The 23,681-nt window shown below is 41.0% G+C and overlaps 1 protein-coding gene across 3 annotated transcripts in view; it reads right to left on the bottom strand.

The window, feature by feature from the left end:
* Positions 1 to 23,681, bottom strand: part of FAM107B (family with sequence similarity 107 member B) — a 156,733-nt gene that overhangs the window by 6,029 nt on the left and 127,023 nt on the right. For all 3 annotated transcript variants that reach the window (XM_075345247.1, XM_075345245.1, XM_075345246.1), the window contains exons 2-3: positions 5,650 to 5,833; positions 1,817 to 1,967 (exon numbers count right to left, since the gene is read on the bottom strand). In XM_075345247.1, the coding sequence (XP_075201362.1) occupies positions 1,817 to 1,967; positions 5,650 to 5,777 (279 nt within the window). In that variant the 5' untranslated portion in view covers positions 5,778 to 5,833. The remainder of the gene's footprint in view (positions 1 to 1,816; positions 1,968 to 5,649; positions 5,834 to 23,681) is intronic.

Here is a 23,681-nt window from a genome sequence, read left to right as displayed (position 1 = left end):
GATCATAATTAGAGAACAACAATGACTGTAGCAAAGAGAAAGATTATAACTAAAATTTCTGAAGGTAACAACAGTCACTAATCAGTGGGAAGTGTACAGGCCTTTTCTTTGAATGACTTCAGCACATCTGTGGTCACAGGACATCACTAGTCTCTCACTGCTCTGGTGTGATTTTGGTCCAGTCTTCTTCCACGGTTCTTTGACTGTTGTGGGTTTCTTGGCCATAACTTGTCACCAAGGATTTTCCAGAGGTTTTTTATTGGGTTTACATCAGGACTCTAGGCTGGCTTTTTCATTGTTTCAAGGTTTTCTGTTTCAAGGAACGGCTTTAACCATTTTGCTGTGTGAGAGGGGGTATTGTCCTCCATGAAAATTGCTGGCTAATTGAGTGGTGAATGCAAGTAAGAAACTACGTGTTGCTGTATGAGAGGTCCAACTCCTGCTGCAGAAAACATTCCCCAAACCATGACACTTTCTCAATCATAATGTTTCCCACCAGACCCAAATAAATTAAACTTGCTTTCAACACTAAAATGAAGTGTGGACCACATCTATTTTTTTCTAATGAGAGGATTGGTCACTGCAGAGTGGGCTTTCAGTCCAAATGCTCTTAAACATCCTGACAGTGTATGATAAGACAGATACTTAACCTGGTCAGTGCTGAACTGGTGAGCAATTCCAGCTGCAGTATTGAAACGATAACTCGTTGAGATTCTCCATATTATCCTGACCTCTCTTGCATTTGTCTTTCGAGGGCAACCAGCCTTCTTGAGGGATTTGAAAAAGTTTATATGTTGTAAAGTTACAATATTCTTACAATCACAGACTTGGAATAACTAACTTCTCTTGCTATGGCTGATAGAGACACACCTTTGGCCTTCATCTGGACAACATGCTGCTGGAGGGTTTGTGACACTTTGGAACAGCACACCATTTTTGCTAAAATCAGTGTAAACTGGAAAGTTAGGCTGTGTTAAATAGGTTTTGTCAGATAATTAAGGAAATTAGCACCAGATGCCACATCAACACCAATAAAACTTGCAGGTACCTGAAAGTGTTCTCTAATTTTGATCAGTGTTCTTTTTCATTATTCTCATTTATATTTTAAAGTATGTGCTTTACAATAAATTCAATTTAGGAAACAAGCTTAAAAAAAACTGCTAGTTAACGCATGTTAGGATATAATGACATAGGACTATACAATGACCTTAACATGTAGGAAATTGTGTGTTCTCTAATTTGATCTCCTGCGCATATACCAAGAAGGGGACTCATTTATCAGGATGGGTATAATATATATATATATATATATATATATATATATATATATATATATATATATATATATATATATATATATATATTATATATATTATATATATATATATATATATATATATATATATAATCATAACCCAGGAGGGGGACATATAAACCAGAAGGAGCCTAGGATGGGGATATATTTACCAGAATGGGGAGACATATTTAGGATGGGGTATGATAGAACAGGATGGATGACATTACTACATGATGGCAGAGAGGGCAACTTGAACGTCTTTATAGGATTTAGACCACCACAAGGGCTCGTACAACTGCCCATCTTGAAAACTATATTGACAGACCCATTAAAGTGAATGGAGTGATGGCCATGCATAGTCCTGCTCTTGTAATCAGTAAAGCTCATAGTTCAGACTTCCAGCGATCATATAACTTGTAAACTGAAATTAGGTATGACAGTTTGCTGCTGGCAATACTGCTATGACAACCCAACTTTCTGTACCCTCACATTACCAAATTATGTAAACAAAAGTCTCACCTCTTCGAGTTTTTGATGCCGCTTCTCTAGTTCTAGCTCAAAGTCAGACTTCTTTTGGTCAGCTTCTGCTTTTTGCTGTTTGAAAACTTGATCCCTTTTCCTTTTTTCCATCACTTTCTGCAGCTCAGGCTTGTTCTGGGGCGAGAGACCTCTGGAAATAAACATTATAATATTAAATTAGTACTAAAGTAAATCCAACGAAAATGAAGAAATCTTAACTCATGAGGGACCTGCGGTACCTAATAACAGTTGAAGAAAACTCAGTGGAGCAATGTAGCCCATTTACTAGTATGATTGTTGGATAGAGATTATGATTTGTAGGGCACTTCATTAAAGGGGTTGTCCAGGCAGCTAATATCCTTAAAAGGAACCTGTCAGGTGCAATATGCACCAAGATCCATGAACAGTTCTGGGTACATATTGCTAATTTCTGCCTAACAGTCCCTGTATACACTAGCATAGATAAAGCACTCTTTAGAAAAAGTATTTGTAAAGATCCTATATCATATGCTAATGAGCAAAGGGACTAGTCCTGAAGGCATTAGTTCCCCTGACTAGTCCACCGTCTTATGTTAGTACGCCCCTGTGGGTGTACGAACATGCTGTTGTATCTGTATCCACTGCGAACACGGAGCTGAAGGCCCTAGCACTTCTGGTCATGAGCACTAGACCTGTCTGAAGACGGGACGCGTACACCCGGCTTCATACTGCAAGTGACCGGAAGTGCCCGGCATTCAGAAGAGTCACCGCTGGTGACATTGCATTGAATAAGCATGTTAGCACACGCCTGTGGGAGTAATAACATGTTAAGAGGGCGGCTAGCCGGGGGAAAAAATTGGCTAGTCACTGCACTCATTAGCATAAGATAAAAGATCTTTAGAAATACTTTTTGTAAAGATTTCTTTATCTATGCTAGTGTATACAGGGATGGTTAGGCAGGGATTAGCAATATGTACCCAGAACTGCTCGTGGTTCTGGGTGCATATTTCCCCTGACAGGTTCACTTTAAAATAGAACATCAATACATCCATCCCAATCAGCTGTACAACATTGCTCTGTTCAGTGTGTAGATGCCAATAAGTGCTATTCAAGAAAATAGGATAGAGCTAATAACAGCTAATTGGAGGGGTTGGACCCCACCGATCTCAGGTCAATGAACTATCTTAAAGCAAGGTCATCAATAATAGATGTCTAAACAACACTCTTAAGCCCTGTAATGGTTGATAGAGGGGGAAAAAGGGAATCTGCTAGCAAGGTCCCATATGGAGAAATGTAAAATGTCCATTTGTGTGTTACTCATAATAATCGAAAGAGCATAACAAAATGGTTAAAGGGAACCTGTCATCAGAAATTGAGCTTTAAACCTAAAAGTTCCCCCCCTCTGCAGCTCCTGGGCTGCATTCTAGCAAGGTTCCTATAGTTTTTGTGCCCCCTTTGAAACCAAATTAAACACTTTATAAAGTTGTACCTTTCTGTCTGTAATTCTTGTAAATTATCCATGGGGGGCGGGCTCTCTTTGCGTCCGTTGCAGTCTCTCCTGCAGATTGACGCCGTCCCCCATTGTTCCATTTCATATCCCAGGACGCCGCCCACTGCGCCCGAGGTCCCGTGCACGCGAGGACCGCTGGTGATGTGGTCGCAGGCACGAGGTTATGAGCGGCACTGTGATTGCATCGCAAGTGCCTGCCCATAATCTCGTGCTCACCCTTTCCCCTCCTTTACTGTGTACGTCACTCAGATCCTCTCCGCACCTCCTCGTATCCTGTGCTGTGCTGCTCCGCTCCTCCCATCTATTTCCTGCTGCAGGGCAGGATGGGAAGGAGGTGACGTCGGTCATTTGGCCAGCGCTTGCGCAGAACACTGGAGGCAGAGGGGAGATCGCGGTCACGAGATTATGGGCGGGCACTTGCGATGCAATCACAGCGCTGCCCATAATCTCACGCCTGCGCAACGTCACCAGCGGTCCTCGCGTGCACGGGACCTCGAGCGCAGTGGGCTGTGTCCTGGGATATGAAATGGAGCAATGGGGGGTCGGCGTCAATCTGCAGGCGGGACAGCAACGGATGCAAGAGAGCCCGCCCCCATGGATAATTTACAAGAATTACAGACAAAAAGGTACAACTTTATAAAGTGTTTAGTTTGGTCTCAAAGGGGGCACAAAAAGTACAGGAACCTTGCTAGAATGCAGCCCACGAGCTGCAGAAGGGGAAACTTTTAGGTTTAAAGCAAAATTTCTGCTGACAGGTTCCCTTTAAAATATTGCTCACATGTTATGAGTGCAGCGCATGATCTTAATCAGTCTATTGGCTATTTTGTACAGTATGATTAAAAAGTGCACTTAAAATATGTCAGCAATAGGGATGAGCGGACCCGTAGATGTTCAGGTTTGCCGGGTTCAGCCGGACTTTAGTAAAACAAAAAAAAAAAAAAAAAGAAAGTTATGGAGTCCCCTATATTTTAGATAATACCAGCACTCAACTGAATGCTTTAACTTAGCTGGTTATAAGGCTAGGAAGGCCCATGGTTACTTGTCACTTCTCAGCTTAAAAATAGCAGCCTGCAGCCGCCGGAAGTAGCACATCCATTAGATATGCCAATTATGGCTCTTCCTGATTGCCCTGGCATGGTGGCAATTGGGGTAATACTTTTGGGGTTGATGTTAGCTGTGAATTTAAAGCTGATATCAAGCCCAGAGGTTACTAGTGAATTTGCATCTATCAGACACTCCCATTAATAGTTTATTTGACTGAAAACTCCCCCACACTTCCTCAATCACCAATTTATGAAATTAAAAAATCCTTGAAGTTCTGACATACTCTAATGGTGTAATCTCCTACGGCTTCCATTGAATCCTATGGAGACTTGTTCTGATAAGGCTCCATAGGTCGCTTGTGATCAGCAGCAGGTCTGGATCGTGAGAAATTCCGTGTCTGCCATTTAACCAGGCCGGTGATAAAAAATAGGGGAGACCCCATGCTGTTTTTGTAAACTTAATTAATTTTTAAAAAACAAACAGTGTGGGGTCCCCTCTATTTTTGATAACAATCCACAGTAAAGCAGACAGGTGAGGACTGCAGCCCCCAGCTGTCTGCTTTACTTGCATTGGTTATCAAAAATAGGGAGGACCCCCAAGCAAAGTTTTTATCCATTTTCTTCACAGCAGCATACAGTCATCTTTCCTGTGCTGAAAAGCTTTCAGCAAACTATATTCAGCATCCACACAGCACCCGAACTCTGAAGTTGGACACAGATTTTCGAGTTTGAGCCCTGGACATTAGGTGTCAGGTACGATCCTTGAACTTTACAGTTCAGGTTCGCTAATCCATAGTCAGTAACTTTTTTTTTTTTTTAATAAAAAATAAATGGATATTTTACATTTCTCTATGCTGGGTTTCTTGGAATCAATTTGACTGTTAATTAGTTACCCAAGCCAAAAGGTATAGATGAAGCAAAAAATTCCATATTTGGATGGGGAACTGAGGACAAGGCGGTGGGGGGGGGGGGGTTGAGAAAAGGGGTTAAAGGGGAGAGGCCGAGTGAATGCATTTTTTTTTTTAACATTAATTGGGTCAAGCAAGTCTGATCCTCAGCAACTTGCGGCCATGTACAGTATATGGCTCAACTCCCAGTCTGACTGTTGCTTTGGGTAAAATGACTACAATGCATTGGGATAACATAAGTCTACATGGATATTGTGTTAACTAACTTTTCACCCTTGTAATTTATCCTTTTCCTCAATTTGATTACAGTACGACTAGCTACACATCAGATTTTTTTTTCCAGGTCCATTTCCATGACCATACACAAACTTAGGTTTAGCCATATTTTATTACCTTTTTTGGTTCATTAATAATTCTCGATGAAGATCCTGGTGGTTTCTGGACCCCTTTACAGGATTTACTAATTTATGGGGCTTTATTAGTTCTGGATTATCTGATTCAATGTAGTCCGGCTCTGCCATGATGTTCTTCCCGACCAGGTACGTGTCCCCGAATTCTGAATCAGTCGGACAGTGACCTACAAAAAAACAAAATAAGTCACTTAAGTTATTCTTGGGAAAAAACGGCGGAAATATTTCAATTTTATTATTTAACATTATGCCCTTTGTCTACAGAGCCACTTCCTGTACAACAGCTATGTTGGATGGCAAGTTGAGTCCAACCTTATTCCTTTCATCGATACGCCACATAGCCCAGTCACCGAGCTATGCTGCACTCTACATACATACACATATACATATATACATATATACACACACATACATATACATACATACATACATACATACATACATACATACATACATATATATATATATATATATATATACCTCAACTACTAGATCTGCACACTAACCAAATACAAGCTGATCAATTATTAGTCTTAGTTTAATATACCATAATGAAGTATTGTTCCCCATAAATCAAAAGTACACTTGAAAATAAGAAACTTTGTAATAGATCTAAATCAAAAGAAATCGGCTTCTTTCTCAACCTGAATGGATCGAACAGTCTCAAATTTCTCAATTCACAGGCAAAATCTGCCTTTAGTGAATACAGATTTTCCCATTATCCCATGAGATAGTTGATGGCAGTTGGTGCACAATATATATTACGATGGCAATGTTTTTCCAGTTTTCTCAGCATTGTGCATAATAACCAGTACATTTCTTCTAGTAATTACATACCTGCCTCATCCGTATAGCAAAGCAGCACAGGCATGTTTGGAAACTGTGGTGACGCCAAGCTGAAGCTCGAAGGAATGTGGACGCTTTCTCTGCTGCTCGGGGCGCTGACATATATAGCCCAACACCGGTTACTTATTAAACAGCCCAGACACAGGTCACCTTTTAAGGAAACCTACTTCTACCGTGTCAGCCTTATTCACCGGGTTACATAGGCACCTATGATTGCAGGTATCATAACCCTGGAAATACAGGAGCTGGATATATCGCTGTATTACTTTACATGGATTACCATATCCAACACACTTTAATAACACTCTGTCTTTTCATCTAGATGGGGATTATGTACACAGGGGGCTTAAAGGAAATACTTAGAGAGAACGTGTCACCAGAAGGAGCGGCCATGAACCACTATAATAGGAGTCAGCAGGAGTGCTACAGGGGCGCAAAAAGGTTTATTATTACACAGTGGTTTATTGTATTCTTTAAGATTAATAAAAAAAAAGCTTTGATATACTATGTATTCACTTTATTCATAGCTGACAAGTATTGACATCTCACGAGATGTTTTAATGGTAGATCGTGATAATTGGGGACCAGCACTCATACACCCAGGATTATTCTTCATAATGAGTTGCACTAGAGTCCAGGACACACCAAGATTAAAAACAAACTGGTGCAAATGGAAAGTGGAGAAGCTGCCTGTAGCAACCAATTAGAGTGTGGCTAACATCTTTTCCAAAGGATCACTAAAAATCGGAGAGCAAATATCTACTTGCGTGCTATGGACCTTCTCTGTTCTTGTGCACTAGTTTAGATAAATCTCCCACGTTTTGTCATGCTGATTGAGGCTTTATCTTTAGAACGATTTTCCTGGACATTGATAGTTTATCTTTAGGATAGGTCATTAATGTCATATTGGTAGGGGGGTTACTTGGCAGACCCATTAATCAACTCTTAAAGGAGTTGTCCAGCCTAGGGCTACAAGTCTGCAGTCACTTGATGAAGTCACCGGAAGTACATGACTGCCCGCTCCTGGGCGTGTTGCTTTAAATCTATGTTCCCTGACCCCTATCTTATATTCACCCTCCAGTGTCTTCATCTGTTGTCAGCATTGCTCCAGTCCCACGGCACCATCTTGTGCCTATAATTTCTGACTGGCCGGAATTTAGAAGTTACTTGATGAGCAAGCACCTCCATGCTCAGGTGCTCGTTAAGAGTACTTGGATGCTTGGGTGGGTGTGACAAGAACAGAAGATTTCCAGGTAAAATGCTCGAGTCCCCCATTGACTTCCATTATACTCAGGTGCTCAAGTTGTGTCCATATGAACATCCAACTGTTCGTTATGTGTACCGAGCACGGTAATGCTCACTTATCACTAGTTCCGTCACAAGCTCTCAATACAAGTCTATGAGAGTGCAAACGAGCCTCTCAGGGCTGTATTGATTTGTGACCGCTGGCGCGCTCTATGAAACACTTAACATGCTAGCAGGTCACAAATTGCCAAAAACCAACCAAAGCGGCGGAGATCGAAAGTGAAGACACCAGAAGGTGAGTATAAGACCAGGGGCAGGGGACTTAGATTTAAAGCTCCACTCCAGCGGTGAAATAAAAAATAAACGCTGGAGTGATGATATAGCGTTTTAGCTTCCTACCCAATTAACATACAAGTGCAGCTTATTAGTCAAAATTATATAAAAACTTCCAATCTTGCAGTTCCCAATAGCTGAATATCTCTCCTGTGCTGTGGCTATAAGACTGTACACATTGTTCAGGTATTAGAATAATACACTATTTGTTGGCGCTTTCTCCTGCATACACAGACAATGCATTTTATCAGGAACACTCCACAACACTTCTCTACTGGCAGTAAAAGGGTTTGTGTAAATGAGTTCTACTACACAGCCATCATTTTAGCTCATAGGACTTGAAATCCATACAAATATGAGGAATGCTCATATTCAGGCATGTGGATTCCTACAGGAATTGGTGAATAGTTGGATTTTTACTTTCTGAAAACAAAGGCGAATCCAGACAGGAGACTAGCTCATTGTGATGAATCAGTTATTTGGAATGTCCATCGGTAATAGTAACTTCAGAACATTCTCCTGCAAACAGGGAGCCAGAAAGGAAGTTACATAATGACTGGGGAAAGGCTCCGACAATGACTAAAGTCAAATCAATTACCACTGTGATAACAGTAGATGTGCAAACCAAAGGAAATTAAATCAAGAAAATAAATAAACTAAAGCAATAGGATATGAAAAAAGTAAAAAGAGGAAAGGAAATACATTATAGGATCAATTCAATGGGCTTATAATCTTTTGTACAATATTAACCATTTCAGATGTAATATTCAGGTTAGATTCACATGTATGTTAGAAATTGATTCTATTTTCCTATAATGGAACAGAAAATTTACGGGATAGGTGACTGACAAATTATACCTTATGGATCCTTTGGCTATGATTGGGTCCACCAACTTTTGCATCAATGCTGTATCATTTTACTGGAAAAAAGTGCAATATTAATCTACAACTGAGCCTCCTACCCCAGCCCAGAGCCACTTACACAGGTGCGCATAAAGGCCAGTACTAGCGTACAATAATAATAATAAAAAAGGGATGGTTTTAGTATAGTTCTTTGAGGGTCCATTTTCTGGCTAGCTTGTAATCTGGCAAGACTAGAGATGTCGTCATCCACCTTGGTACCAGTAGATACTAGCCTTGAATCCTATATTGATCGCTCCTTATTCCAGCATGTTTGAAGCTCCTCCTTGTCTCAATCTGTACTGTACCATGTACCAGACAAGACCAGCACAACCTAACCTTTTGGGTATGCATTGTATATTTTATCCTCGGTGGGGTCCTGACTGCATTTCTATGGTTTTGTTACTAGCCATAACAATTTTTGCATTACACGATTACAAATTTCCACCTTTCAAGAACTCAGTAAACAGAGAAATAGTATGAAGCGTCAACCCGAATTTCAAGACCCTTAATTGTGGCATTGAAACGACTGTTTAACGAATTTGTCATTACCATTCACTAGCTTTTATTAGAGTCATTAGGAAATAAAATTTAAGCACAGTTCTCGTAGACTAAAATAATCAAATCCCTTATACTGACTTACTAGAATGGAGCCGTGGGCGCAGCCATGTAACAATAACATTTGTATTGTATGTAGAAATACTGCCATTAAGCGGGATATAGTCAGGGTAAGCATTGCTATTAGGACCTTTCTGACTTGGAGCACAAATGTAGGGAAATGCACCAGACCCCTTCACACCACCACAAGATGGATTTGTGTTTTGGTGTTTGTAAAGGGAGCCGATTCCATCCATAGTCTGAAATTAAAGCGCAATTCATAAAATAATTGAAAATCCAACCACAGTTTATGTAACCACAAGTGATGGGTGAATAGTAACTACTAGTGTTCGGATAATGCTTACCAAATACAGAGTACTATTCCAGTATTTGTCACAGCAAGGAAAATGCCTGGGTTCCTCATTGACTTGCGGTAGGGTTCATTATTCATGATGAATACTGGAATACTACTTTGGGATTCGTTAAAAATAATCTAAACATAAATAGTTACTATTTACCCATCACTAGTAACTACACATCGATAAGAAAGGGAATGAACCCAATTAGGCAAAGTCAACAACCAGATGATAAAACTGGCTATGTGCGCACGTTGCGTAAATTCATGCAGTTACGCTGAGCTTTGTAGCGCAGCGTAACTGCATGCGTCCTGCGTCCCCTGAACAGTCTATGGAGATTGTGCAGGGGCCGTGCGCACGTGGCGTTTTAGAGCGCAGCGCTTCGGCTACTGCCGAAGCGCTGCGCAAAAAGAAGTGACATGTCACTTCTTCCGTGCGCTTTGCCGGCAGCTCCTGCTCTGTCTATGGCAGGAGCTGCATGCAGAGCGCACGTTCTCTGCCGGCACCATGCGCTTCAGAACGGAGCTTTTCAGCTGCGCTCTGAAGCGCACCTTTTACGGTGCTGGGCTAGTACGCAACGTGCGCACATACCCTCAGAAAGTTATTTTACTACTCGAGATGATCATATTTTATGATTACAGCTCTCTATGCTTTTTCGCTGCTAACGTGCATTCATGGGGCACTTAATTTTCCAAACTAAATTTGAGCATCAAAAAAATACCACATTAAATTTCCTGCGTAAAATCATCAGCGTACTACGATGCCAACCATTACACTGAGCGTGAAGAGGAATGTGGAATTTTCCTTATTTTTATTGCTATAGCACATCTAGTAACTCTATACATATACACTTAAGTTGTAAATGTAAGTAAAAGAACTGCAACAAGGCATGATTCTTGTAGATCAAATAACACAACCTGAATTTTAGGCATTAAATGCATTTTTTTTTATTAAGACCAGCAGTAACAGGAAAAGGAAACTGATGTACAGATTGTCAAAATACTACCAAACAGATCAGTGTCCCAACTGAAGGAAGGAAACTGTAACCACAAGGTTTAAGACATGTTGAAAACAACGTAACAACCTTCCTACTGACTGACACATTGCACATACAGACACAGCACATGTAAAAGGCTCGGCTGGATCACATTATTTCTTATCTAAGCACTGGATAGTGTTTGGTACCTAAAGAAATGGGAAGAATGACCCCTTTTCTTAAATCACATGTTTTTAAAAAACTGGGTGAAAAAAAGCTGGGGAGTTAAAATGCAATTTTCACAGAGACCCAAATAATCTATCCGGTAAATGTTTAAAAGGAGTGCCCGGATGCATGCTCAACTGGCACCCCATACAGTGTGCCAGTATTCTGCAGTTTTTACTAAATTACCGTAAGTCAGACCGATGCGGCTTTGTGATCATCTCCATAAACCTATGGTTTACAGTGGAAGAGCCCTCAATTCAATTGGCAATATTCTCAGAAGGCGGCGTCCATGCAAATACAGTCTCATACTAGATTATATAATCCTTTTGTGGATATAACGTATTGGTCTAAAGTGAAATACCAACAGGCAAATTTGCAGCACGGAAAGAAGAAAATGTCTGTATGTCAAAATGTAGTTGTGAAATATACAGACAGTAAAAAGGGACAAAAACTGCCACAACCACCGCTGGGAGAAGAGAGGAAATAGACAGGCTGTAGAAACATTTCATAGCATGTGATGATATGTAACATACACCGCATAATAGGGCTTATAACGAAGTGTCATAAATAGCCCCTCTCGTGCTGTTCGGATCTATCAGGTCCCTCGGCTCCCACTCTCCCAGCTCAGTCACCCGCTCCTGCAGTCTTACATATTACAGTCTGCAGTAGATCACTTATCCAGCATCATCTGGCTACGTTTCCTCAAGATGTATGGCTGCATAGGATGAAAACAAATGTGGCTATATATAAACATCTCTAGTCAAGAGGTCAGAAAGCTGAATGCTCAAAGCAGTATGTTAGACGAAAACATAGAACAACCCTTGTTGACTAAAGGGCTTCAAACATATCAACGTGTAACAAAGGTTAGTCATGCCCCACCCAAATGTCTAGTACACAGCAGAGACGTCTTGTAGTAAGGAGCCAAACCCCTTATGCTTTTGTTGAGCGATTCATAACATGGATTTTGACATTCCTATACCTCATTTGTAATGGGCATCACACATACTTGCCAACTGTTACTTCTGGCCATCTGTGAGTTCTCTGTGTGAGGCTCCCCCTGAATTGTTTGTCTGAACATTGTGGAAGTCTAATAACCGAGGTCCCCGGTGTCACACACAAGAAGCCTTCTAGATGTACTGGTTTCTGGCTGCTTCATGAGGTTTTACCAGCCCCATGGAGACTTGGCAAGCCTTTTCTGGGAACATCCCAGATATTCAGGAAGACTTGGCAATTGTGGCATCACTAAGTGCTTTTTTCTGGGAATCAGTTATACTAGCAATGTGAACTTCTACCCTCAAGTCTCTGTGCTGGTCATTAGTTTGTATTTTCTACATAATAATAAAAAAAAAAAGAAGAAATGGAAATGGACACTAGGGATGATCGAAAACCTCAAATATTCGGCATGCCCATATTCGCCAAATAGGTCGCTGCTATTCGACTATTTGTGAATATTCGATGCACAATGTAAGTCTATGGGAAACTATTCGGGCTTCCCATAGACTTAAATCGCGCATCGAATATTCACATAGCGGCGACCTATTCATCGGATATTCGCGAAGCCGAATATTGCCAAATATTTGTGATATTGGATCATCCCTAAAAAATACATAACTGGCAGCCTGAACGGAGATTAAACCAATTTTTGCTGAGTTCTTGGAGCAGAAATTCCACGTTTTAGAGACGTTTTCAGATTTAAAGAAAGATTTAGAGATTTTTTTTCTCAGTTTCTCCTCCAGAAACTCCTAAAAAAAGTGTGTGTGCACATAGCCTAAAGCGAACTTCAAACATACAACAAAAATGGTCCAAGTAAAGGCCCCTTTACACACAAACTTTCTAGCGATCCCACCAGCGATCCCAACCTAGCCGGGATCGCTACAAAGTCTCTGGTGAGTCGCTGGTGAGCTGTCAAACAGGCAAACCTGGCCAACGACGCAACAGCGATCCGGACCTGCAGAACGACCTTGCTAGTCATTGGGGACGTTGTAAAGCAGCTTTTTGAAAGGGAAGTCACTAACGAAGTCGTGGTAAGGTCCCCTTTACACACTAAAACTTTGCTGCACAGCGGGAAACAAAGGACCAAAGAATGGTCCTGAACGATTTGTAGCGATCACAACTTCACAGCAGGGGCCAGGTCGCTGATGTGTTTCACACACTGCAATGTCGCTGGGGAGGTCGCTATTACGTCACAAAACCGGTGACGTTACAGCGATGTCGTTTGCGATGTTGCAGTGTGTAAAGCCACCTTAAGGGCTGTTAAGTCTAGACTGGCTACAGATCTCTTAACCTAAGCTCACCAGACAAATATTTCCTAATCCTGGATGTGTGGGACCAGCCGCTGATATCAACAGGTTCAGTTTAAAGTGGTGTATGGAGGTCCCTGACAGAGGATTGTCTGGGGAGAAAAGGATCCTGCCTGTCTGAATTCAGACTGTACATACTTTTCCTCTCTAAGAGATAAACCATTGGCAGAGATATCTAGCAGAAGCCCTCAAACAGAATACAGGAATGCTTGGTAGAGAAAGTGCTACCATGTATGGGAGAGTCGGGTAAGATAGAAGCCGGCTGAACAAATCACTGAGCCATCGTTCAACCATTGCATATCTAAACTGAATGGTGGCTTTACTTTAGGTTCCTTTTGAAGAAACGGTCTCCTTATTCATGCCGTTTAAACCTCAAGGAGCACAATTTCAGCCAGGTGTATTCTTCTGTGAAAAGCTCTGGCATATCAGAAAAAAAAAAAATCAAAAAACATACTTTAAAAAGATCCGAAGGGTACCATAGCTGGAGGCAAGACTAGTCCGACGTCCTCCCCCAAGCCATTTTTTCCACCATCACTAAGTGATGAACACATTTCTCCTATGGGGTTAGAACTGTCAATCACCTCTAGTAATGTTGGGAAAAGCTGGTCAGGGACAATAGCCAGAGACAACTAAAGAGCTACCACCAGAAGTCTAGTAGCGCCTCAGGCAAGATAGATGCCGGACAACCAATTGACTGAACCATCGGCTATCTGAATGCCTTGTCAGGCCTGAGCTGCAATGATCCAAAAGTAATAATGTTAGAGACATCAGTTTTACCACATCACACTGATAGCAAGTTGTGACATTTTCTGGGAGTTTTTTTTTTTTTTTTTTTACAGGAAAAAAAGTGCAACCTCATCCCAAGGCAAAAAAAAAAAAAAGCAAACGGCCGTACAGTAGTATCTTTGTATTTTACCCCTGGTTAAAGGGAATATTAGCATACTAGGTGCCCTAAAGTTTAGAATTCAATGTTTTCTGCAATTCAGAGGAGAAATAGAAAAAACCTACATAACAATTTAGCTTTATTCAGCTCTTAATTTCCTTATCATAATGTAGCCAGTTTACCATGTAAAAAGTGGTGAATAGTCCTAAAGGGGATGTACCAAAAACTTTTTTTTCCATCCATTTGAAAAAAAATATAAAATATTAATATATACATATATTTTATTATTGTTTGGGTTTTTTTTTTAAATAATAGAACATTAACTTTTTTTAATGGTATAAAACAGGAAAAATGATTTAAAAAAGTTGAATACTAGGAGAGCAGCTGCTGAAAATTGCCAGGAAAGCCTAGTCACGTGTTTTGTCTGAAGTCTCCTCTCCTCCCGTTCTGGGCATTTACAAAAGGATAAGGGAAGATAAAGTTTAGGATCAGTGCGGAGTAATTTTGTTGGTGACTGCAAAGTGATACTGAGGTGTTGAAAGTTTCACCGAGGATGGCTGGCAGTGCCGATTCGGTTAGCTGGTGCAGCTCGCTGCATCATACGCTGGGGTTGGAGATGCCCAACTTGGGTATGGAAGGCTCAGATAACCACCTCCTCCAACCTTGGCTGTTGCTCCTACACTGCTCGTTTATGAAGGTCCTGTCTAGCTTATGAATGTGAGGGTATATGACCTTCTGCTGCTTTTAGAAGTATTCAGAGCAAATAATGTGAGGATAAAATGAGTTGTGAACATATCCCCTTAGGTAACCAAACTAATATAGCTTGTGTAAAGCGGTGGTGCCAACAGTATGTACTCTTATTGGATAATTGCTGTTTATGAAGTTACTTAACATACTGGTAAATTTAAACCTGTATAATAACTAGATGTCACACAAGCACTGTTCATGGTCACCTGGCAGCTCCAAAATGGCTACCATGAACAGGCTTAGAGCACCAGCTCGTTTTCTAGAACCCAGGAGTTTCCCTGGCCTTCACCCTTTAACCACTATGCAGGTATCTGCACTTACACAGGGGTCCCTGGACTGGGCCATGGAGTTTGCTTGCCATGTGGTGGTGTAAGCTGGCAAAAAGGATAGTAGGCTAGCGAGGTCATAACCAGGAGGGACAGAACAGTAAAAGCAAGCAGGAAGTCAAATGAGAAGCCAAGGTAAAAGAATAAGAAAATCAGGACAAACCACAGGAGCACGGCACAGAGGTATATACCAGGATAGCAGAACTATTGACTGGCAATGGGGACGGATTCTCAGGGGTTTAAATAGAGCAGCCCCACCCAGTGCTCACAGCAGGAAGAATCCCATCCTAACAGAATTAATCCCATAGCTTCTGGACTGGCAAGAGCCACAAGTCCCAGGAATAAAAGAGAGCTACCAAATAGTCACTGTATCAGCCAAGAGCAAAGTAGTAGATGGACAGGAGCGGATGTCACACAAGCATTACCGTACTATGTATTTAGTATGTGTGTACACGTGACAATTTGTGTTTTTCGTATTGAGTATTGTGATTTTTTGTTTATTTTTTTTACCGTAAAATTATTTTTATAATATAGAAAAAAAAATACTAAACGATTGCTTAAAAAAAAAAAAAAAAAGGGAAAATTTGATTACAACCTTATATTTTAATAATAGCAGAAAAATATGCATGTCCAAGCAGTTTTTAATTTCTCCTTAAATGGACACAAATGCTTCAGATATCAGTGTAGTAATTACATTTAGCCTTTATAAAATGGTTAAAAGTCCGAGATCATGGGGAAATAACACGTCATGTGAACCATGAATTATAGCTGCGAGGTTCAGATTCAGAGAGGATTTTTTTTTCCAGAGTAATTGTTGACTTCATCTATTTTCAGAACTGTTTTTTGTGTGAATAGGGTTTAGTAATGGGCGCCTTGGGATTGATCACACATACATTTTCATTCTCCCATGAATGCACATGGATGGATATAAACAATGGTATGTTCAGACACTTTCTACAATGGGAGTGGAGGGCAGAGGAAAAACTAGGAAACAGCTAGGGACCAACCTCTGATCTTTCTGATTGTTTTATTCTGGGACAGTCCGTGGATGTGTTCATGATGCAGAACCCAAAAAATGATGTGTCCGCTCCTTTTTTATCATGTACATATAAGTTTGTTCACGGTTACGGTAATTCCTACATATTTGTTAGAAAGTAAATTTACCTATATTCAGATATTTATGGGAGTATGATTAGAAATGTAACGTTAGCAGAAAATGAAGGGACACATTAAAGGGAACCTGTCACCGATTCATGCTGTACAAAACACAGGCAGCACATGAGCACAAGGTCAGCCAGGTATTTATAGGAAATTATCTGGTATTTTAGAGAAAATATAAATTTAAAAACCCAGGTGGGGCTCACAGCCAGAGATGTAACTACTAGATAAGCGAACCTGGGGTTCGATGTTCGGAAACAGACTTCCAAAAAAACCCCAATAACAAAGTCCGGGTTCAAGGTTCGAGTGAGTCACGAAAGGAAACCACTGAAGCGAGCAACATTGTACTTGGGGTATGAGTGATGGTCAGCCCTGTGCGAGCCGTGTGCAGTGTTTGAATGGCTCGCACTGGGTGTAACTGATCAGATGCAGTGTGCACACACAAAAAAAAACAAAACAAAATTGAAAAACCTGACCCTCCCCCAGAAGTGTTCTGCGTATGGCAGGCAGCAAGCGGGTGGAGCCACAAACTGCCCAATTACTGAATTCCATTGAGGTTTGGATCAAGTCGGGGGTCAAAAAACAAACTTTAAGGGTAAGAACGCACTTTGCTTTTTACCTGCTTTTTTGCTGCTTTTTCAACTGCATCGTTAATGCCAAAATGGTTGTGTTCTGCTTTTCAAGCAAAGTCTATGGGAATTTGTTTTTTTAAACCGCACTATGCAGTTCAAACTGCAGCCTTTTTGTTGCAGAACTTTGGGCAAAAACTCAGCTTTGCAGTGCAAAACCCAAATGGCAAAAACAATTGACATGTCAAGTTTGAACTGCATAGTGCGGTTTAGAAAACCAAATTCCCATAGACTTTGCTTGAAAAGCAGAACACATCCATTTTGGCATTAAACGCTGCAGTTGAAAAAGCAGCAAAAAAGCAGGTAAAAAGCAAAGTGCGTTCTTACCCTAAGTTCTAATGTACCTGGCAAACCGAACTTCCAAAGGTTCGCTCATCTCTAGTAACTTGTCTGCCACCACGTGTGCATCTATTCCCAGTGCTACTCAGTGAGAGACCTGTCAATCACCTATGGAAGACACCAGTCAACTGCATCTAGAGCAGTGTTGTGGAAAAGCCATCCGGGGACAGCATCGGACAAGGCTCAGCTCTGGCTATGATCCCTGGCCAGCTTAACCCAACACTACTAGAGGTGCTTGATAGGTCTATTGCTATATAAGAGTTGAAGGGAAAAAGCACTATAGTGTCTTACCCAACGGACATAAGAGTAATAAGGGAATGTGCTCACCTTATTGGGTTGTGTGTCACACAACCAGAATTAAACCATGTAGTCAGCTGCTGCAGAGGCCACATGCTTTTTAATGGCTTTCCTCATGAAACAGTGGGGTGACACTTCGAAATGTGTTGAGTAAAACCACCTTCATTCAACTTTTCTGGATTTATGTCATATTTTCAGCAGCGCAGTAACAGTTCCACATCTACGTTGTTCCTGATCTACTTAGGTCTATTGCTATGGAAGAGACCTGTCAAGCACCTAGAGTAGCGGTGGGAAAAGACTGCAGGGTGCGACATAGGACTAGTCTCGTGTCTTCTTATGGTTCCTGGTCGGATCTTTAAAGGATATTTTGTCTGATATGCCAGAGCATTTCAGGGAAAAAAAATATACCTGGCTGCAGTCGTGCAGCCAGGCTCTGAATCATGCTGCCCATGGTGTGAGCAGCAGGAATAAGGTGACAGGTTCCCTATAAGATACTAAAGCCACCCATACAAACCTATGCAGCCTATCAAAAAGGTAGCCAGTTTAACAAATAATATATGAAGGGTCCGCTTTAAGAGGGACTCTGGTAGGACAGAATGATTGTTCAAACCATGCACAGTCACTCAATGCATTATGGCGGAGTAATCATTTAAATACACCTCCCTACCTGCTTGTTTTCCCTCCATCTCTGCCCTTATTTGGCTCTATGAAGTCAGAGCTGTCAATCAAAGCCAGTGAAGGGGCATATGATGGAGATTGATGGAAAACAAGCAGGAGGGAAGGTGCACTTAAATATTTGGTCAGCCACGATGCACAGTCATTCTGTGTTGACAGAGCCCCTTTAAGACCCTGAAACACATTAGATGGATCATTCGCCTCACAGTTATCTCTTTCGACTCCCCCATACCAAGTAATGCCCAGCTTGGCGGAGTATTCCTGAGTCCTCTGAGTACTGCGCTACCAAACTCCTGGCGGTGACTTATCACCACGCGGAATAAAATAATACAATCACTAAAATTCAGAAAACCGTATCGGTCATCTGTCAGGGAGAGTCACATTGGATCCAGTCAATATCAGTCTTTCTGAATGACTAACGTATATAGGGGTGTTTAGTGCAGGTGTAGTCAATACCCCATCGCACTAATTAACCATTCAGGGAGGCATGATTGTTCTGAGGCTTTATTGGCAAGGATATTCTCAAATTGTACTAAAAACAGAGGTATGCATATATAAATACACCTTAAAATTGGGAAGATATTTTAGGTAACAAGAAGACTGTATCCGTCCTACACTAGTGGCAGTGCCTCCAGTTATTATAGAAGTCCTGGTGTAGTGCTGGACCCAAATGGATATTAATACCGTTCATTGAGGAACTAAAAAAATTGATTAAGTCAAAAGTATTTCTAGTATTTTGGCGCCATACTTATTTTTGCTGTAAACATTCCTGAAGGCTCAATGGAAATCCCAACAGAATCACTGAATGCAGATGTAAAAAACGCCCTGACCTCATTACATTATTCATAAAATAATTTTTAATTTGGTAAATGCTCTCTATGTGCAAGAAGGAAGCATTTAATATAGATACAATACACTATGCCATTCTCTAATCCAGGGCTTGAGAAAGTGCGGCCCGCCGGCTACATCCGACCCTATGACTGGTCCAGTCTGGCATGCTGACCGAGACAGACGAATGGCTGAAATGAGTAGTGGCCCGGGTACTGCACTATGTACATCGGAGGCCAGAGCAGAGCGAGGGGAACATGTGGTGGTGGTGGGACGGGGGTTTCCCCATGTGTATGGGAGGTTTGTATGTACAAAAGGAGGCTATGTTGGGGCTCGCACTATATATAGAGGGGTTATATGGAGGGCTTGCACTGTACAAGGAGCTATGTGGGGCTCATACGGTATACAAGGGAGCTCTGTGGGGGCTCATGCGGTATATCGGGAGCTCTGTAGGGGCTCATGCAGTATATCGGGAGCTCTGTAGGGGCTCATGCGGTATATCGGGAGCTCTGTAGGGGCTCATGCTGTATATCGGGAGCTCTGTAGGGGCTCATGCTGTATATCGGGAGCTCTGTAGGGGCTCATGCTGTATATCGGGAGCTCTGTAGGGGCTCATGCTGTATATCGGGAGCTCTGTAGGGGCTCATGCTATATATAGAAGGTTCATACTGTATGTAAGGGGCTGTGTGGAGGCTCACTGTACAGGAGTGTTTTTGTGCTCACTGTATATAGGTGATGTCAGCATACTTAATTCTGCTCAGTATTAAATGATAACATTAATTATAATTTTATTATTGTAATAATGTTGATCAGAATTCCTTTCAGCCAGTTGGTTCAGCCCTCTACATCAGTCTCTTAAAGGGAACCTGTCACCAGATCTGGCAACTATAAGCTGCGGCCACCATGATATACAAGAGCCCACTGGTGGTGGCCGCAGCTTATATAGTCACCAAATCTGATGGCAGGTTCCCTTTAACTGCCCACCCCTGCTCTAATCTATTACTGTAGGTTCACTATATGTAAGTCTACAGGAACATATGATGAAGGTTACAGGAATATTACTGGCATTACAACCTGAATATGAATGTATATGTACCGTATATTATATGTTCACAGAACATCTCTGCTTACTAAACATGGACAAGAGCCATTATATGGCAGTGGGATATTGAGGTTACCAGATAGCTTTGATCTTTACAGACAGACACACTCAAAAGTGCCAGAAACAGAGTGCAGTTAGGTCTAATGAGACTAGATGTAGGTCGGCTTCTATACCAAAAAAAAAAAAAAAATTAAAAAAGGGATTAAATTCCCCCTCTTCTACATAAAATAAATAATAGATTTCTTTCAAATCACTTTCCCCCTATCTGCAGGAATCTGGGTGATTGCATGCAATAAGTGTAAGGTCTATGGGTGTGTGTGCTAATGATAGTTTTCAGTATAGGAATTGTGACCAAATCCTACGGTAAGAATATAAGAAAGTTATTTTTTCATTCCAGTGATATGTAAGAACATTTTTTGCACTAGAACTTTTAGACTACACCTCAAAAATAACCTGCCGGGGAAATCCTTTTGTTCTGCGTTCGCACTGTAATTTACAGGACACATTTGGAACGTCGGGAATTTTCCATTTTCCAAGGTCAGAGGATATCCATTCTGTCCAATAATATACAGCCACAGCCCGCCTGCCAACAGCTCCATCAGGCTGAAATCAATTAGTCATGTCAGCAATAATTAATACACGACGTAATAAAGGTACAAGAAGCTGTAGAAAAACAAGCAATACCGGCATCACAAATTAACCATGACCCAAGGAAAATCAGCTAAAATCACAAACAAGCCAGCAGGTTTTAATATTCACTGTGACATATTGCCTTTGACACTTTGTGGTACAGAATAACTGCTCTATATGGTTTAAAGCTCCACTCCAGAGGATTTTTTTTTCATTGCACTGATGGAGTGGCCCTTTAAATGCAAGTCCCCTGCCGCTTGTCTTATAGTCACCTGCCACAGTCTACATCTTCTATGGCCACCGCTACAGACGATCTCCTGTGATTTGTGACCTGTTGGCAGTTACATTGTTTCATGGAGCGCGTTCAAGGTCTCAACTCAATACAACTCTATGGGAGCCTCGTTCTGGCTCTCATAGACTTGCATTGAGAGTTTGTGATGTAATTTCTGATTCCCAACCAGTCAGAAGTTACAGTTACAAGATGGAACTGTGGTACTGGAGTGGCACTGAAAAGGGATGAAGCTACCGGAAGGTGAGTACTGTATAAGACAGGGGGCTTACATTTAAAGATCCACTCCAGCACTGAAGAAAAAAAAACCAAAAACCTGGAGTGGTGCTTTAGAGGTTTTTTGTCTACTGCCAGACAAACTACCAATGCATAAAAGACAATCAAATACAAAAAGTATAATAAAAAAATAATAATAATAATAATAATAATAATAATAATAGCAACAACAATGATGTTCTGAAAATATGTCATATAAGTGCTACAGACAATTGGTAAGTACAGTGGAACCTTGGATTACGAGTATAATTGGTGCCGGGACTGTGCTCTTAAACCAAGTTACTCTTATAACAAACAGATTTTTCCCATAGGAAATAATTGAAAAACAGACAATTCGTTCCACAACCCAAAAATATTTACGGTGTTTATACAAACTTATTACAGTAATACAATATAATTACTGTATTCATATAAAATTACAGTACACATACAAAATACTGTACAGTACAGTAAAAACATGTAAAACAAATTACACTGCACTTTAGCTTCCAATAGAATTGTTGGTGTGCGAGAGGTACAGTATAAGCAATGTGCTGTACTGGATAGCCAAATAAAAGTACAATACTGTATCCACAAATCCAAATTAATTGGAATGCTATATAGTATATACTGTGCTGTACAATGGTATACAGTAAACAGTACATATGGACAGAAAGTTACCTCCACAGCGGGTCAGAGCGCGGTGAAAGGACAGAACCGGAAGTGTACATGGTGGGAATTTGCTCTTCTTGCAAAGCATTGCTCTTAAACCATGTTACAAATTTGCAAAAAGCTTTGCTTGTCTTGCAAAACGCTCTCAAACCAAGTTACTCTTAATCCAAGGTTCCACTGTATATGACTTTTCACGCTCATTTTATACAGTATACTGCATTTTGTTAACATAGTGTTAGAAAAAAAGTAGTATATAAAAGATTGGTTGGTTTCTAACAACATCTCAATGCTAGACCATAGGCTTTATGTGGTATTGTAGAGTGGCGCTACTGACTTGAATAGACATGAGATTTAATAACAAAACACAGCTGATTTACAAGCCTAGCAGTTTCTAGATCCCTTTCCATCATTAATAATAGCTCCTTTAACGTAAAACTGCAAGTTCAGAGAATGCCATTAACCTGAAAAGATGGGGTTAATCTGCAGGGGTATAGCATTAGGAAGGTGCCCAGACGCCGTACTGAAAGTAAGGCACCTGGTAAGAAAAATTTTTTACTTTATTCCTCCATGAGCTTTATTCCAGTTACTGAAATCCGCATGAGTGCCAGTGGGGGTATAATCACTTCTCACGGTACTGGTGACGTTGGATGTAAGCACGCCCCAACATTTGGACTGATGCATCAGTGCAGAGACTGCTGTCAATTCAAGTAAAAAGGGCGTTCTTACAACGAACACTCACAGATCTGAGATATTAGCCATGCCGGCAACATCTAACTGAAAGCTGGAGGCTCAAGGGAGGAATAAAGTTAATTTTCTCCCAGTGCCATGACAGAATGCGGGACAGCAATACAATATCTGGGAGAAAATGCCCGCCCCCCCCCCCCCCCTCCACAGGCAGAACCTGTACTCCTATTACATAGAGAGTACAGATGTGGCTCCAAAGTAAGAAAAGACTGGACACAGAGAGGGGTTTGGATTCCATGTTGAGCATATTTTTGAACAGGAAATAACCCAAATTAACAATTATAAACTTCAACAAAAGTGAGTTTAGTTCTAGTTCTGCATGGAAACAACCATCTATACACATCCATAGCAGAATGACTAGTTTACAGATTATTCTAGCTGGGGTTTGTAATGCTTTGTCTAGCAATCCCATTAGTATGCAACACTGCTGCCCATCAACAAGATTGTACTATGCCATAAACCATGTATGTAGCTAAGAAGTCATCATTTACAAGGAATAATAACTTCATTACATTCATTACATAATGGTAGAAATAAGCAAAAAGAAATTCCTCATTTTAGCCCAAGTTCCCCAGAAATATCACAGATGTAAATCCATCCAGCTCTTCTGATCAATATCCTTCCTGTCCGTCACCGGGAAGCAGTTCAAGGAAAATGGAAAAA

This window comes from Anomaloglossus baeobatrachus, chromosome 4 (assembly GCF_048569485.1).
Source record: "Anomaloglossus baeobatrachus isolate aAnoBae1 chromosome 4, aAnoBae1.hap1, whole genome shotgun sequence".
NCBI lineage: Eukaryota > Metazoa > Chordata > Amphibia > Anura > Aromobatidae > Anomaloglossus > Anomaloglossus baeobatrachus.
This window is presented reverse-complemented; position numbering and strand designations above follow the sequence as displayed.